Source organism: Sciurus carolinensis, chromosome 16 (assembly GCF_902686445.1).
Source record: "Sciurus carolinensis chromosome 16, mSciCar1.2, whole genome shotgun sequence".
In the NCBI taxonomy this organism is placed as follows: Eukaryota; Metazoa; Chordata; class Mammalia; order Rodentia; family Sciuridae; genus Sciurus; species Sciurus carolinensis.
Genome location: NC_062228.1, coordinates 50,240,602 through 50,258,371, shown reverse-complemented (window position 1 = coordinate 50,258,371; position 17,770 = coordinate 50,240,602). Strand labels below are relative to the sequence as shown.

General features: G+C 51.0%; 1 protein-coding gene across 1 annotated transcript; it reads left to right on the top strand.

Moving 5' to 3' along the window:
- The first annotated feature begins 1,616 nt into the window (after positions 1-1,616).
- Coq8b (coenzyme Q8B) lies at positions 1,617-17,555 on the top strand. Its single transcript, XM_047527866.1, has 15 exons — positions 1,617-1,702; positions 2,262-2,366; positions 2,600-2,719; positions 2,852-2,918; positions 4,476-4,553; positions 5,405-5,527; positions 5,652-5,737; positions 6,718-6,858; positions 6,944-7,025; positions 8,089-8,182; positions 11,426-11,567; positions 11,677-11,784; positions 13,626-13,691; positions 16,170-16,256; positions 16,775-17,555. The coding sequence occupies exons 1-15, from the start codon at positions 1,646-1,648 to the stop codon at positions 17,075-17,077; spliced, it is 1,659 nt and encodes a 552-aa protein (XP_047383822.1). The 5' UTR covers positions 1,617-1,645; the 3' UTR covers positions 17,078-17,555.
- The last annotated feature ends 215 nt before the right edge of the window (positions 17,556-17,770 follow it).

The following is a 17,770-nucleotide window of genomic DNA, read 5'->3' as shown; positions in this document are numbered from 1 at the left end:
TCCTGTGGGGGCTCCACCTCAGCCCCCGGACTAACCTAATCTCCCTGTACCAGGTAACCAGTTCAGCCTCACTACAATCCCCGTGGACGAATCCGATCGCACGCGCATTCTTCACGCACGGGCAGGACGGACTTTTCAAAGACTTGGGGATTTCACAGACGTGGGTTCGAGACCCGACTCCACCACTTCCCGCTGTGTTACCTTGAACGAGTGACTTAAACGCTCCATTGAATTCTCCGTAAGAAATCTCACGTATCAAGAGCACTTTTTCTGTTCCAGGCCCTGACACTATTTCACTGCTCTTCTCTGTCGCTAACACTAAGCAGGAAGGGATGCCCAGTTTATAAATAAGGACACTGAGGTTCAGAGGTCTGCCAACTTCTAGTCTTTGTTTGTAGCCCTGGAGCCATTTGGTATGATCTCATGTACATGAAACATGTGGTGTCAGGCTTGGCACTGTCAGCCACAGCCCTGTAGGGTTATTTGTCATAGGTTTTTTTTTTTTTTTTACATAGTTTGCCGCCAAAGGTGAGCTACCCCCAACTCCTGAGTCAGATCATCACCATTAGAGGGGGACAGGAGGTAGTTTCAATCTTTGAAATTGAATCACCTTGTGGGGGAACAATGGGCATAGACCCAAGGCTCTAGAATGAGTCATCCCTCTATAGGCCAATGAAAAGTCAGAGTCAGGGTCTCACCTGTACATGATACAGGTTGGAAAGTTGAGGTTCGGAGAGGGACCAGGGTTCTTCTGAGGTCACACAACAGAGGGACAGAGACAGGGAGTCCTGATTCCCGACAAAGACAGTTGGAAGGGGGAGCCGGTTGCTGTGGGAGACACATCGGCATTTCCCCCTTTCCCAGTAGTGGGAGTTGCCCCAGCCAGCTGTTTCTATTCCAGACAGTGAGAAGAGGGGTGAGTCAGCCCCCAGCACACACACACACACCCAGATGGACTGGGAGCTGATTTTTCTGGGATGCCAAGTTTCCTGACTCAGCACTGGGAATCTTGGCTGAGTGTGTTCTGGGAAATGTCAGGCCTACAGGAAAGAGAGGACTCCCACTCGAGCCATCCCGCAGGTGGGTGTGGAGCAGAGAGCAGGGTGTGTAAGGGAATAGAGGCTCAGTGTGCAAGTGAGGGGGTTTAGGTACACGGGAGAGTTGAGGGTGTGAGCGGGAGACATTTGGCAAGCAAGGCAGAGGATTTATGTGCGCATGGAAGGAGGATGAGTGCCAGGATGTGGGTGTTTGTGCAGAATGGAGGGGCTCTCTCTCTGTACAGAGAAATGTTTGCTTGGGAGAATGCGTGTTCAAAGGAGAGATGTTGAGCCTGCCAGGAGGAAAAACAAGAAGGGAGGTTGGCAAGATGTTCATGCAAAGAAGCGTGACGTTTGTAAGGAAAAGTGATGCTTCCAAGAAAGACAGTATAGGGAGCAGAAAGGCCCGCTGCTTATAAGGCACTTTGAAGTGAGTGGAAGGGAATAAGCACTACTGAGCGCCCAACCGTGCTCCAACAATCCCCGCAAGCCCAGCGCCTGGGTCCCGCCCCTGGCCCCGCCCCCTGCGCACAGCGGAATGCACGTCGTGCTGTCAGCGATTCACTGTTCCGCCATTGGCTAACTGACCGGAGGGGGCGGGCGTGCAGATGTTCCCGGAAGAACAGCAGGGCCCCATGCGTCGCTGGCCCGGAGCTGAACAGTTGGTGCTTAGCAACTGGGGGAGATGCCCAGTAACGCGGTGGGGGGACACGGGAGGACTTGTGGGTGCCTAGCAACAGAGGGCTAAGGCGGTGCCTAGCAACGAGGGGCTCAGAAAGGTAGAGAGGTAGCCCTGGAGGATCTGTGGGTGTCTAGCAACGGGGTAGGACCCTAGCAACAATGGGGGCGGGAATGGGTTTTGGGAGGCACATAGGGAGAACAGTGGGTTCCTGCCAACCAGGGGGGTAACAGAAGAAACTGTGGGAATCTATTAGCAAAGGAGGAGGTCTTTAGTAGATGGCAATCTTAGAGAAGGTGGACATGGGAAAGAAGGAGCAAAGCAGAGAGGCCAGTACAAGAACTCTTTTCTAAATAATCCCTCCTCTTGATCTCTAATTCAAAGCCAGCCTCAGCCTAGCGTGGCCCTAAGCAATTCAGCAAGAATAAAATACAAAAAAGGACGGGGGATGTGGCTCAACCCACAAGTTCAGTCCCCAATACCAAATCATCATCATCATTATCATGATCATCATCTTCATCATCATCTCTCCTCTTGTCTCTTAGGCAATGTGGTTGGAGGTGGTTGGTCTACTGAAGGGGACCTGTGGACAAGTGGGCCGGACTGTTGTTCCGCCTTGTGGGGGCCAGGTGCCTAGGCCCCCCTGGTGGGTAAGAGACTGGGGAGATGGTTCCCAGTGGGAGGGGACTGGAGGAGGGTTCAAGAGGTAAAAGAACAGGTTGGGGGGATTGGGGATGGCTCCGTGGTAGAGTGCTTGCCTAGCATGCATGAAGTCCTGAGTTCCATCCCCAGCAATGAAAAAAAGAAAGAACAGGGAGGGGTCCAAAAAGTCCAGGCAGACCCTGTATCCTCCACTTCTTACCAAAACTCACATCTCTTGCAGGGACCATGTGGGGGGTCTTGGGCCCAAAAATTTCATCAGGATGGGTCTGGAAGAGGACTAGGTGAGGAGGACATTCGCAGAGCACGGGAGGCCTGTGTCAGAAAGATACCCCGGCCCCAGGTATCATTGCCCCTCGCCCAGCAATATCCATGAAGGCTGCCCGCTCCCTGATCTTGAGGAAGTGGGTGGTGCAGGTTGGTTGGACTCCTCCAGCTCTGTGCCCACCTCACCTCAGACCTCTCCATTTCCTAGCTGAGCAACCGCTCTCAAGAACGCAAGGTACCTGCCTCCCGCATCAGTCGTCTGGCCAGCTTTGGGGGTAGGTGTGACTTAGATCAGAAGAGACAATATGAATGAAGACGGAGAAAGATGGATCAGAAATGAAGAGAGGGCAGAGAGACAGGGAAAGAGTGACAAAGGCCAAGGTCTGCAAAGCCAAGAAAAATAGAGGGATGTAATGGAAACATTTATTGAGAACCTGTAATGTGCAAGGTCCCCTACACAGCGAACTCCTTGTACTGAGATCATGAGTATTTATTTCCATTCCACGGATGAGGAAATGGCAGCTAAGTGAGGGGATTACCTTGACTCAGGGTCATGTTGCAGGGTTGTTCAAACCTGCACAAAATAATTTAATGGGTTGCAACTAACACTTTTTAAAAATAATACAACCAGGTGTGGTGGTGCATGCCTTTAGTCCCAGCTATTTGGGAGACTGAGGTGGGAGGATCACTTGAGTCTATGAGTTGTGTCTCACAAACACACGCACACACAGAAGAAAAGGCAAGGTGAGGTTGCACACACCTGTAATCCCAGCAACTTGAGAATCTGGGGCGGGAGGATCACAAGTTTAAGGCCAGCCTCAGCAATTTATCAAGACCCTGTCTCAAAATACAAAATAAAAAGGGCTGGGGGTGGAGCTCAGTGGTAGAGCACCCCTGGGTCCAATCCCCAGTACTAAAAAAAAAAAAAAAAAAAAAAAGGATTCACAGTTGAAAAGGCAGTTGAGTTACACTGGTTAGAGTTTTGGCACCAGGCTACCCATGGTTCCAAGGGTGACTCTGCTGTGTTTTCACCTTGTCATTTTGGGCAAGTTACTTAACTTCTCTGGGCCTCAGTTCCTTTTTTCTGTAAAGCATATTTCCAAAGGTGACAGGATGAAATGAGTTAAAGCATATGAGGTACTGAAAACAGTACCTGGTGTGTAGCAAGCACTCAGAAAATGCCAGCTATGATAATTTACAGAAATGGTGACATCAAAGAGGTTCCAAGACTCAAGAGGTCATATAGACAAGGAGGGAGAGGAAGCAGAGGAAATCAGAGCTGGAGAGAACAAAAAGGGAGGAAGGAGCAGAGAGGAGACCTAGAAAGATATGAAGGAAGAGGTAGAAATGGAGAAATAACTGACGTAGGAGAGAAGAACATAAGAGGAGGTGTGTAGAGTGAAATGGGAGTCACCAAAAGATAGTCCCAGGGCTGTCATTCCAGGGCATTCTTAACCTTAACCTTAGGTGTACACTAGAATCAGCTGGGGTGCTTAAAAAACTACAGATTCTTAGGCCTCATCTCAGACCTCATCAGAATCTCAGGGGTGGGTTAATCTGGGCCCTCAATTTACAAAAGCCCTGCAGATGACTCTAATGTGCAGCCAGGACTTTGAACTGCTATGAGGGAGGTGGACACTTGGTGGAGAAGGATAAAGAAAGGGAGAGCATCACACAGAAGGCAAACCTGGGCAAAAAGAGTGTAAGAACCTGAGTTGGAGACAGAGCTGCAGACAGCTGGCAACAAGGGTCAGGAGACAAGCATTCGAGAGAGACCTAGAGAAGAGAGGCCCCAGGCAAGCAGGCACTCAGGCTCCTTTCTCCCTATCCAGGACTGGCTGTGAGCTTGGGACTAGGAGCACTGGCCGAGGTAGCCAAGAAGTCGCTGCCAGGAGGACCTCAGCAGTCAGGTGAGTGAGCCATACCACCTGGGTTCCAATCCTTGCTGTATGACCTGGGGTAAGAGGCACCATCCCTGAGCTGCAGTTTCCTCGTCTGAAAAATGAGGGTCATGATAATATTCTCTCTCAGAGTTGTGCTCAGAACAGAGCTAAAGCCACAGTCAGGGCCTTGATAAACAGGAGCATACCATCCAAGCAAAGGTATAAGCCACTGGGAGTTCCTAAGTTTAAGCAGGAGAACCTGAAAATAGTAGGAGTGCCCGTCAATCTGTAACCAGAGGTGGAATTAGATGTATAGCATTCGTGGGTGAGATGCCTCCACAAGTCAGTGCCCTGAAACAAAAGCGAGGGTACATATTCAGATTAAAACAAGGCTGACGGGGTGGTGCACGCCTCTGTCCCAGCAACACAGGAGGCTGAGGCAGAAGGATTAAAAGCTCAGCAACTTAGCAAGACCCTGTCTCAAAGTGAAAATATAATAAAGGGCTCGGGATGTAACTCAATGGTAGAGTGCTCCTGGATTCAATCCCCAGGACCACAGAAAACCAAAACAGAACAATACAAATATAATCAGACAGTGCATTCTCACGTGTCTGGCTTCTTTTGTTTGGTATTAAGTTTGTGAGATGTGACTGTGAACATCTGGGGAATCACATGGAGTTCAGGTGTGCGCCTTACTAAACTTCCCAGCTGTTTTCCAGAGGCTCGAGCCAGCACCCTCCTGTCAAGCATGTTACCTGTCTTTGGCAGCCTTGGTCTCCCCTCTTTCATTGTAGCCATTCTAGTGACCACATGCACTGTGTGGTGTTTACTGATTGTTTTTTTGATTGTAATACTAATGGTTATTCTCTCCTCCCCAGAGGGCGGCTCCCAGCCAGGCTCCAGCCCTTTCCTATCAGAGGCCAACGCTGAACGGATCGTGCAGACCTTGTGTACGGTTCGGGGGGCTGCCCTCAAGGTCGGCCAGATGCTCAGCATCCAGGGTACAGCGTGACTGGCTTGACTTCCACCCCATCCCCACCCACCAACAAACCCTGACTTCAGGTACTCACGTGGGCCCCTCCTCATCTCTCTCTCACTGTTCCCCTTGTTCTGCTGTCTCCCAAGACAACAGCTTCATCAGCCCCCAGCTGCAGCGCATCTTCGAGCGGGTCCGCCAAAGCGCTGACTTCATGCCCCGCTGGCAGATGCTGGTGAGTATCTGGTGGGAGGGGCTGGCAAGGAGGCTCACTCCATCTCAACACCTACCCGGACCTCCCCTCATTGCCCTACTCCCTGTCCTCGAACCTCAGTTTCCCTATCTGTAAAATGGGTATCACCAAATCACACACCTCCTACACACACCATTGTGATTAACTGAGGGGATGGTGCAGGGACTCGGTGCTGTCGAGGCAGCTAAGCACAATAGTTAGGGTTCAAAATCCATCTCTGCCAATCAGGCACATGCCTTGACCTCTCCATGCCTCAGTTTACCTCTTCTGGGGAAATACTAGTGAGAGGCACCTGTCCTGGGGTCAGGTAAATCAGTATGTAATGTGTATGCTGGAGCATTTGGTTTACATTGCATAGAGCACCTAGAACTACCCCATCACACCATGAGTGGTAGTCAAGTTTTAGCTGTGATTATTACTTTTTTTAATAAAGGATATCATATCAGTAAATAGGCTGGCACAGTAGCTGGCACTGAGTTAGTGCCCGGGGCATGAACTGTTTGTGGACTCCAGAATCTAGCTGTTGCCTGCCTTCAGTCTCTGTTCTGCTCACTTACAGTGTGACCCTAGGTAGCTACTGCCTCTCCCAACCACTCTGCACAGGACTTGACCCACAGGAAGCTCTTCTTTATCATGTTAATTTCCAGGTAATAATACAGTACAGGAATATAATAAAAGATTATTATCAATCTTAACTAAAATCAAAGCAATTCCCAAAACTACCTGCATAGCTTAAGGAGTATGGACTCGGGAGAGACAAGCTGGGCTGGGCCTCCCAGCCTGCCAGCACCTGGCTAGTCACCTGAGCAAGAGACTTCTCTCTGAGCTTCAGTTTCCACACCTGCAAAGCAGGGGAGCAGCCAAAGCCTTTCTCAGGGTTATGAACACATCAAACACTCAGCACGGGGAATGACCTTAGCCGTCCGTAAACATGAAGTGATTGTTTTGACCACTCCCCACAGAGGGTTCTCGAAGAGGAGCTGGGCAAGGATTGGCGGGCCAAGGTGGCCTCCCTGGAGGAGGTCCCCTTTGCTGCTGCCTCAATTGGGCAGGTGCACCAGGGTTTGCTGAGGGACGGGACAGAGGTGGCTGTGAAGATCCAGGTGAGTGGGGGCGCTGGGAAGGGTGGGGGTGGGCACGCTGCTATCCCAGAGCAGTGACTCCCAATTCCCCTTCCTCCCCTTGCAGTACCCAGGTGTTGCCCAGAGCATCCAGAGTGACGTGCAGAACCTGCTGGCCGTGCTCAAGATGAGTACAGCCCTGCCAGAGGGTGAGGCACCCACTCTCCCTTACCAAGAGACGTCTGAAGGGGAAAGGAGGGCTGGCCAGGGGGCGAGCTCAGGAGGGTGTGGGTGTGGTTGCACACTAGTGTGTGCAAGACAGGAAAGGGTGCTGAGCAGGGAGAGTCCAGAGAGCAGGAGTCTGTGGCAGCCATGAAGAAGCGAAGCCCAGACCGAAATCCAGAAACACACACGGGGTGTGCGGGGGCGCGAGACTGACTGTAGGCACAGAAGGGCCACAGAAGCAGAAAGGGAGAGTGAGCGGGACAGCTCGTGTTTGTTAGAGCACAGGAGACAGAGCCTGCAGAAGATACAGCAGGATGTTTGTGTGAGAGAGAGAGGGTGAGAGACAGGCCTGGAAGGGATGAGCAGCACAGAGCCATGTGGGAGTATGAACAGGAGACAGTGGGACTGCAGGACTGTTGAGGGCTGCCTTGGGGTTGGGGTGTACATGGGAAAGAGATGGAGCCCAGGGGAGACCACAAGCTGGTACCTGTAATCCCAGTCACTCTGGAGGCTGAGGCAGGAGGATTGCAAGTTTGAGACCAACCTGGACAACTTAGTGAGACCCTGTCTCAAAATAAAAAGGGGACTGGGGAGATAGCTCAGTCGGTAGAGTGTTTGCCTTGCAAGCCCAAAGCCCTGGGTTCGATCCCCAGCACCGCAAAAAAAATAAATAAATAAATAAAAAGGGCCGGAGTTGTAGCTCAGAGGTAAGTGCCTCTGGTTTCAGTCTGCAGTCCTGCAAAAAAGCTGGGGGGCTAAGGATATGACTTAGTGATGGAGCACTTGCCTAGTATGTGCAAGGCACAAGCCCTGGGTTCCTTCCTCAGCATGTGCACAAGCACACATGCACACCTACACAGAGACACGGTTATGGGAAAGATGGAGAAAAAGTGCCCAGAAAGTGAAAGACCTGGGACAGAGGTGTGAGGGACAGTGAGAGGAACAGAGAAAGGCATAACTGGCAAGGGAAGGCACTCATGGGCACGCGAGGGCTCAGGCAGGGGACACGGGCTGTGGCCTTTCCTGACTGACATGGCTGCCTCTCAGGCCTGTTTGCGGAGCAGAGCTTACAGGCCCTGCAGCAGGAGCTGACGTGGGAGTGTGACTACCGTCGGGAGGCGGCTTGTGCCCAGAACTTCAGGTGAGCTGGCCTCTCTGAAGGCCCCGAGGCCCCTCCCTCCGTCTTTTTCCTCCTCCCTTCATTCCTACCCACCGTGAGCTGGAAGTGGATGTCCCCCAGCCTCTGGCAGCTACAGCCCTGAGACTTGCCCGGCAAACTCTTTCTTTCATTTATTTTTCTTTTATTGTTACTTCACTTGTCCCCTTGTATCCTCTGTGTGTCAGGATGCATATCCACGGTGGCCTGACATAGGTGCTTAATTGTACCATGACACTGATACACATACTGAACCGACAGAGTTTTTGTTTGTTTGCTTTTGGTACTGGGGATTAAACCCAGGTTGCTTTACCACTGAGCCACACTCCCTGCCCTCTGCCCTTTTAAAATTTTGAGTTAAGTTGCTAAATTACTGAGGGCCTTGCTATATTGCTGAGGCTGGCCTCAAACTTGTGACCCACCTACCTCAGCCTCCCAGGCACTGAGATTACAGGTGTGTGTGATGGCATCTTGCTGGACTGACAAAGATCGAGCCATCTGGCAGCATCAACATTAGAGAGGATTGGACTTCAGAGCTTCCCTTTCTCACAATGGGCAGGAGGAGATATTGATGCAAGCATTTCGTTTTCATTTTTGGTACCAGAGAATGAACTCAGGGGTGCTTTACCTCTGAGCTATATCCCCAGCTCTTTTTATTTTTTATTTGGAGACAGGGCATTGCTAAGTTGCTAAGTCTGACCTCAAGTTTTCAGACCTCCTGTCTCAGTCTCCCGAGTCACTGAGATTACAGGTGTGCACCAGTGCACCCTGCTTGAAACAGCCATTTGGAGAACACTTATGGCACCATCAAATAAACCTTGGTACCCACACCTTCAGCCTAGCTATTGCCCTTCTTGCTGAATACGGTAGGGATACTTATGCCATTATATACCATCAGACTGTTCTAGAATCCTTAGAGCAGCATAGTTTCTAAGATCCCCAAACTGGAACAACCCAAATTTTGAATCTGTTTAGCATAGATAAACAAATTATGATGTATTCATCAGCGGAATATATAGCAGTGAAAATAAACAAACAAGCTACATAGGATAGTGTGGCTATATCTTGGAAGTATGGTAATGCACAACAATTAATGACACCAGCAGGACCCGCCACACTTTTACTGAGGGTCTACAATGTGCCAAGCATAGTAGACAGTGAGGAGTCAGCAGAAGGCAGACTTAAACAGATATGGGATCCAGTCTCGAGTCAGCCCTTACCACACTGAGCTGATTCTGTACAGTAACCTCAGAAGGGTGTCCTCACTGGGCGGAGATAATAAAAGGGACTTGTGCTGGCCAAGCACGGTGGCACATGCCTGTAATTCCAATGACCCAAGAGGCTAAGGCTGGAGGATTGCAAGTTCAAGGCCAGCAACTTACAAAGGCCCTAAGCAATTTAGTGAGAACCTGACTCAAAATAAAAAGGGCTGGGGATGTGGCTCGGTGTTAAAGTCCCTTGGGTTCAATCCCTAGTACCAAAAAAAAAAAAAAAAAAAAAAGGTGTGTGTGGGGGGACTTGTGCTGATTAAATGCAGCACAGGGCTCTTCAGAAGTGGTTCAAATATCAGAAAATATAAAAAATATCAGCTTGAATCAGGGCCTTGAGGATGGACATGCAAAGCAGGCTGAGGAGCCAGAGCACGCCCCTGTGGGAGTCTTCTGCAGGACTCCGCAGGGCCCATCCCCCGGGCCTCTGCCCATCTGCCTGGTCCCTCCTCACTCTCCACCATACCACGTGTCTTCCATGAGAGGTCTCACTCATTTGCCTTCCTAGTCTTAATTGGACACGCTTATCTCAATCTACACTTGTCTTTAAGGGTGTGAGCTCTGGTGGGGACAGGCCAGGGCTGGCTGCAGCATTGTGCAGCACAAAGACAGAGAAGGACTCCTTCCCTTTATTTACCAGTGTTCAGAGTGCAGCCCCTACTCACATCCACAGGGGACACATTCCAAGACCCCCATGGATGCCAGAAACTGGATAGTACCAAACCCTATATCAGCTGTTCTACCTATGGTGAAGTTTAGCTTAGGCACAGTGCTTCTTGGAGCAACACAGAGCCCTTAGTCAAAACACTTCTACTGAAATCTTCCACCCACAAATTTATGCCTTTTCCATCTTAACTAAGTACTTATCATGCACTGCGGCCACAGTTTTTGCAGTCTGAGGTGTAACAGCAAAACTATCATGAATTTCTTTTTTCCTTCTTCACAGTTTCACAGATTTGATTGTGCTGTAGATCTTAGCAACTTCAGCCTATGATTTTTTCCTCTTATTAAGTCAAGAACATTCTCCTTTTGGCTTAAAGAAAAGCACTTTACACTTCTCTTTGGCATATCTGAAATGCCAGCATCACTCCTGCTTTGGGACCATTGTTAAAACACAACCTCTGATAACTGAGATGGTTACTAAGTGACTAACAGGCGGGTAGCATATACAGTGTGTATATCCTAGACAAGGTGATGATTCATGTCCCAGGCAGGATGGAGTGAGACTTTATTGTGATACTCAGAATGGTGTGCATTTTTAAAACTTGTGAATTGTTTTCTTTTGGAATTTTTCATTTAATATTTTCAGGCCATAGTCGACTGCAAGTAACTGAATCCTTGGGAAATGAAACCACAAATTAAGGGGGACTCCTGCCAGTCACGGTGGTGCACGCCTGTAATCCCAGCAACTTGGGAGGCTGAGGCCCGAGATTGCAAGTTCAAGGACAGCCTGGGCAACTTAGTGAGAGTTTGTCTCAGAATTCACCAAAAGAGCTGGGATATGGCTCAGTGGAAGAGGATACCTGGGTTCATTCCCCAGTACCACCAAAAAACATTAGGGGGCACTCCTGCAGCGACTCTTAAGGAGCGACTAGAGAGTATCATTATTGACTCAGATATTCAGTGACCATCTTGGGGATGGATTAATAAATTGATTTTTAAATAGTGGTGCATAAGCTAAATACATTGAGCTTATCCTTGTATAACCAGAAGTCAGAGAAGGGTTTCCAATAGGGAAGTTGTGGATGGTCTGCAACAACACCCAGTTAAAGAGCAAGCTTCGTAGGTTACAGAGAGATTTGCTAAATGTCAGTCAGGTCAGGTATTGGCTATCACCCAGGGCAGACGAAGGCAAGAGAAGTCCAGGAGAGAAGGAAGAGCATAGAGAAGGGTTTCATGAAGGCCATCTCAGAGGATCCTGAGCAAGAAACTCCATTCCTTCCCCTTCCTCCTGCCCTAGGCAGCTGTTGGCAGATGACCCCTTCTTCCGGGTGCCAGCTGTGGTTAAGGAGCTGTGCACAAGGCGGGTGTTGGGCATGGAACTGGCCGGAGGTGTCCCTCTGGATCAGTGCCAGGGACTGAGTCAGGATGTCCGGAACCAGGTAATTGCCTTGTGGGGCAGTAGGGAGGGCCAGGCCCTGGCTCCCTCTTGAGGCTAGGAAGGGCCTTGCACAGGGTCACATCACTTGAGGTGTCTTCTCCCCACCCCAGATCTGCTTCCAGCTCCTGAGGCTGTGTCTGCGGGAGCTTTTCGAGTTCAGATTCATGCAGACAGACCCCAACTGGGCCAACTTCCTGTACGATGACTCCAGCCACCAGGTTGGTTCCTTCTGGTGAGAGTCGGGGTACCTTAGCTGCCTTAACAATATTCCCTGATAGACCAGTCGCTGAACACACTAGTTTATTGCTCACACAGCAGGCTGGGATGGCCTTCTGAATGCAGTGACTTAGAGACCAGACTTCTCCCCTTTGGTGGCTATGCCTTCCGCTAGGCCTTGCCATGTGCTGCTTCCAGAGGAAGGAGAAGGTTGAGAGTGTAACCTCCTGCCTAACTGCTTTGACCAGAAGTGACATGTCATTTCCTCTGCCATTCCACTGATGATGACCTAGAGGTGTTAGTGCCACAGTGGGGAAGCAGAGGCCAGAGTGGTCAGGGCTGGAATGGTGGGAAGGAAGGAGGGAGATGTGGGACTCCAGGGTCATGCCTGACCCAGCAAGGAATAACGGAAGGTTTCATGAAGGTGTCGCCATTAATTCTGAGACCAGAGAGGGAAGGAGACAGCCATGCGGGGAGCAGGTCAGTGTTCCGGGCAGAGGGCGCAGGTGTAAAAAGACCTAGAGGTGAGAGTTTGGACCTGCAGATTTTTCCTGTTGGTGGACACATCTTGGCTTTCACTAGAGGTTGCCCAATTGGCTCTCCAAAGTGCTGTCCCGTTTGTTCCCAGAGGGACCTTTTTCAAACACAAATCTAGACACAATTTCCCTTCCTCAGCCCCCTCTGCCCTCCAGGTCAAGTCTGAGCCCTCTTCTGTGGCCCCCTGAGTCTCCAACCTGTCCCTTCAACTCCTTCCCCTGCCTCCACCATGAGCAAGCACATCCCCTCCTAGGCTCATACCCTCCACAGGGTGACTTTTCTAACTCCAGGAAGTGTTGTGAGTGCTGATAGTTATTCATAGGCTCCATAGTATTGTGTGTATACACGTGTTTTAACAGAATTATGGGCATGTCCCACATGGGAGGGAGCCATGTTATTTTTGGATACTTTTGTATAATGTTTATATTTGTGTATGCATTTGCCTGGGCCCTTGGTATAAACTTTCAGTTTTCTTTTTTGTGGTGCCGGAAATGGAACCCAGGGCCTCAGGCATGCTAGGCAAGTGTTTTGCCACCGAGCTGCACCCCACCTCTATACCATACTTCTTCCTGTTGGTTGTGGTCAAACTCCACTGTGCTAGAGAAACTCGCACAAGAGTTCACTGAACACAAAACCTAGCAATAGCCACATTGTTCGTCAGTTACACCAAAGCGTTGTAATATATTCATGCAATGAAGCCCTTATGTACTGTTGAAAAATGAATGAATGAGCCAGACCTACACATAGCAACAAGATAAACTATAAAACCACGCTGAGCCAAAAGCATGAGCTGCAGGATAATTAATTTATATAGTTTTAAAGTGTGTGAACTATATTTTGTCTGTGGGTGCACATGTATATAGGAAATGTAGAAATGCATGCATGGGAATTTGAAGAAATTATTTAATAATAGTAGTTTCAGGAAAGTGATGACCTTGGAAAAGACCCTTGGATATGTGGGGTACATGGAAGGCTCCACCTGGATTGGTAGTATGTGATATTCTAAGCCAGGTGGCTGTTCATTTACTTTTTTATATGTCTTATTTTTCTCTGGATTTTTTAAAAATGGGCCTAAAATTTGTTATAAAAGCAAATAGGACCAAAAAAATAAAAGCGAGGTCTCTTCATTTGCCACTCGGGGGTGGTTGGGAAGTGTGCAGACTGGAGGCTGAGAGCCGTTGAGGCAGTTGGGCAGGGACCCCAGCAGGAGCCGGGAGGTCTTCAGGGAGGAAGGATGGGCCCTAGCTGCCCCCATGGGGGTGTCGATGGGCTCCCAGTGTTCCCTCTTGCCACTCCTCACTCCCAGGTGACCTTGTTGGACTTTGGTGCAAGCCGAGAATTTGGGACGGAGTTCACAGACCATTATATCGAGGTGAGGAGTTCCCCTGACTCTGGAGACTCTGCAGGTTCAAGGCTCAACCCAGATACTGAAGCAAAGGGATAAGAAGGAGAAATAGAGTATCTAGAATTAAGAAATAATGGTAATTTTAAGAGCAGCTAATAAGTACCAAGCACTTAATATTACATCAGGCACTATTTTAAGGATTTTACATAGACTGATTAGAAACCATACAGCAATTCTATGGGATCACAACCACTTTCAGCCCCATTAGAGAGGTTGTCCAAGATCCCAGCAGCCCTGGGAGTCACACACCGGTGGTCTGGTTCTGGAGCCCATGTTCTCGACCCCTGCCTTAGGAGAAGGGTCCATGATGACCATCCCGTCCAGGCCCTTAGTGTCCAGCCTGCACTCCCAGACCTCCCTGCAGCCTGTGCTCCACACCTGTGTTGCCTGTCTCTTGCCAACGGTCAGTTTGTCTCAGAGGCCACAGGGAACTCTCTCACTAATTAGTTGAGATTGAACATTCAGCCTGGTTCTTGTAATCATCTAACCATCAATTCAAACACTCTGGCACCTTCTCTGTGCTGAGCCCTATTCGGGATGATACCCAAGTCCAACTCAAGTCCCCACCTTCAGAATGTACCATCACTGACCTAACAGGACCCAGAGGGGTGAGGCTGAGCCGGGGGAGTGCAGAGAACTGTGAGTGCCCCAAAGGAGGAGCCTGACCTACCCTGGGGATCAGGGAAGGCTTCCTGGAGGTGAGACTTTGGAATTGGAGACCTGGGGGATGAAGAGAGCCAGTCAGGAAGAGGCTAGAAGGGCATTCCAGATAAACTTGTACAAAGTCAAGAGGCACCAAAGCATAGCCCCATTGGGACAGTGCTTCTAGACTTTAATGTGCAGGTAGCAATCCAGTTAAACCCTGGCGGTCCTGTGAAATGCAGGTTGTGGTCTGGATTTAGGTGTAAGATACTACATCTCCCACAAGGTTCCAGATGGCGTCAAGGTTGCTTGTATAGGGATTTCATTTTGAGTGGTAGGCCCTAGAGGACCAAAGGAAACTCATGTCTGAGTTAGGCTGGGATGGGGGGTGGAGCCAAATTAGTCTGGGTTTCAGAGGCCAGTTTTGCATCTTATACTTCATTGCTGTGCCCTGCGAAGCTGCAGAAAGGATTTGAGCAGTTGAGGGACGTAGAATTAGAAAACTCTGACTAACAAGTGGTCTCTAAGACAGTGCTGTGAGCCCAGGAGGATGTGGAGAGGGGCAGAGGGGGCCAGCTGGGAGGGATGCCTAATGGACAGGCCTTGGGAGCTGACAGGCTGAGAGTCAGGAGAGGGAGTGACTGTGACCAGGCTCATGGCTCTGCCTTGAGAACTCTTTTGAGGCCACCCTTGAGCTGGTAAACACTCCCCCACCAGGCCTCTTGGGACTGTCTCTGCTGGCCACTTGAGGCCCAAAGTCAAGGCCTCTATGTAGTTGGAACATCCCGCTTCCCACCAACACCTGCCCCTGCCCCCCAGGCCTACTTAGGCTTTTCTGGTTTACAAAAGCCCTGTCACATGGGCCCCTGAAGTCCAAGACCTGACAGATGGTCAGACAGGCATGGGCAAGGGGAGCTGAGACAGAACAGAACTGCCAGATGAATCCTGTGTTCCTCCTCCCCTCAAGAAAGCAACCCAGCAGGAGAGGGCTGAACCCAGGGTCCATCTTCTATATAGCAAGGACCCTCACAGCCAGTTCCTAATAAGAAGACTAGCTCAGAATCTATAGAGTGCACCCTTTCTGCAGGCACAGTGCTGAGCGGAGCCCTGCACAGGGGGCACTGCCCTGGGCCTCAAAAGCTAGGAGGAGGAAATCTCTCATCCCACCTCACAGGTGAGGAAGCAGAGGCCTAAGGGCAAAGTGGCTCCCCTAGAGTCTCAGCCATCTGGCAGGTAATCCATAGGTACAGCCAGGAGTCAGCCCAAGCAGGCTGGACCTGGTGGGGCTGGGGGACTCTTGGCCTCCCTCTGTGAGCACGTGGCTGGACAGGGACTTAGCTCCACACACTCATTTGCTAAAGCAAGGTTCACCAAGGGCATCCTGAGTACAACTATACCCAGCTGGGATCCCTGTGTCCACTGAGCTTAAAATCTAGTGCAAGAGACATAGAGATGGCCCCCTGGCAACCCTCGACAGTGGGGAGTCACAGTCAGTCACATCCTTGTCCGGTTGTGTGTGGACCCATGACACTTTCCCCTGTGCCATTTCACTGTGGTGGCTTCCAGGCAGCTCCAGTTGGGCAGAACCGCTAACCACCTACTTGCCAGGCTCTGAAACAGTCTTGAAGGAGACACAGAAGGGCAGAGTGAGGAGGGAGAAGCTTCTAGGTGAGAGGGAAGGCCCCGGTAGATGAGAAAGGAGGTAAATCTTGGTGAGCCAGGCTGAACCCAGTAGTACCTCTGCTCTAGAACTCCCTTTATCCCCATTGGCCTTTGTTCTCTACCTCACCCCCATCTCTCTAGGTGGTAAAGGCTGCAGCAGAGGGAGACCGAGACCAGGTCCTGCAGAAATCCCGGGACCTCAAGTTCCTCACAGGCTTTGAAACCAAGGTTGGGAGACACTGGAGGTAGAGGGGGTTGGTATCTATAGGGGAGCAAGGACTGGGGATCAGCCTGTCTACTGAGGAACTGGGGATGGTGTGGGCGGATGGGGTTTACCTCTGCTGGGGATGGTGGAGAGTACATGTCTAGGGGGACTGGGCAACTCTAGGGGGATCTGGGGAGAAATGGAGGATGCAGCTTCCTGACTACTCAGGAACCCCTGGAAAACAGGTACCACTTATCTGTTCTGGGGGTGCTGCTAATGGGTATTAGGGGGCAGGAAGTGGAGGGTTGCTTGTTTAGGAGGCTCAGAAGAGGCCAAAGCTGTTCCTATAGGGATAAAAGGGGCTGCTGCCTACTGGGGCGCTGGAAGGGGTGGAGGCTGCTTATTACTCTTGGGGGACTTGGGAGCTTGGGGGTTTGTTTATACCTGAGGCTGCAGGGGGTTGAGGTGATTTGTCTCTTCTGGGACAAGTAAGCAGAGGGCACTGTGTCCACTTGGGTACATCTGCTGTCCCCACCCCTAGGCATTCTCCGACGCCCATGTGGAGGCAGTGATGATCCTGGGGGAGCCCTTTGCTGCCCCTGGTCTGTATGACTTCGGGGCTGGGGACACTGCCCGCCGCATACAGGGCCTCATCCCTGTCCTGCTGCAGCACCGGCTGCGCCCACCACCCGAAGAGACCTACGCCCTGCACCGTAAGCTGGCAGGGGCCTTTCTGGCCTGTGCCCGTCTCCATGCCCACATTGCCTGCCGGGACCTCTTCCAGGACACCTACCACCGCTATTGGGCCAGTCGCCAGGCACAACCACTGCCAGCAGCCTCCTGACTAGAGGGGACCTTCCTGCAGACCCTATGACAGCCTCCATCTGGGGATTCCTGCTCCATAGTGGGCCATCACTTTCCCCTTTCTCCAGGTCTGGGGAGTTCCCCTTGGACTTCCTAGCCTTGCCCAGCTCCCCTCCTTGGCCCAGGAACTCCAGAACCCTGGGGCCAGGGAACTTCCAACTTCATAGCTCTTCCCTCCTCTGAACTGGGCATCTAGGAACTCTAGGCCAGGGAATCCTTTAACTGGTATCTGCCAAACTTCTGAGGGAGCCCTTGGCTCCTGCATGCCTTCATGGAGATCCAGACTCATGGAGAGGGGGTGCCCCTCATCTCTGCTAGGGCCTCACAGGATCCAGTGGTGGAGGGATGGTTGAGCTGCCCTTACCTTTGCCTCCCTCAGGCCTCCACCAGCTGCCTTCTCCCCATGCCTGTGTATGGGGGGGGGGGGGGTTTGAAACTTCCCTCCAAATAAAAGCCGCCCTCCCCTTCCCCCAGCTCTTTTTTCTGCGTTGAGAGGGAGGAGCTCACAGGCGGCCTCCAGGTGCAGATGGCCGCCCCCCCCCCCCATCAAACCCCTTGTCTGAAAGCCCCAGCCCTCCCTAAGCCATCTGTTGCTGGGAACCTCTTTCTCCCCCCTACCCCCATACGTGCTGACCACCTGCTCGAAGGGCTGTGGCAGCTGAGAAGCGCCCCT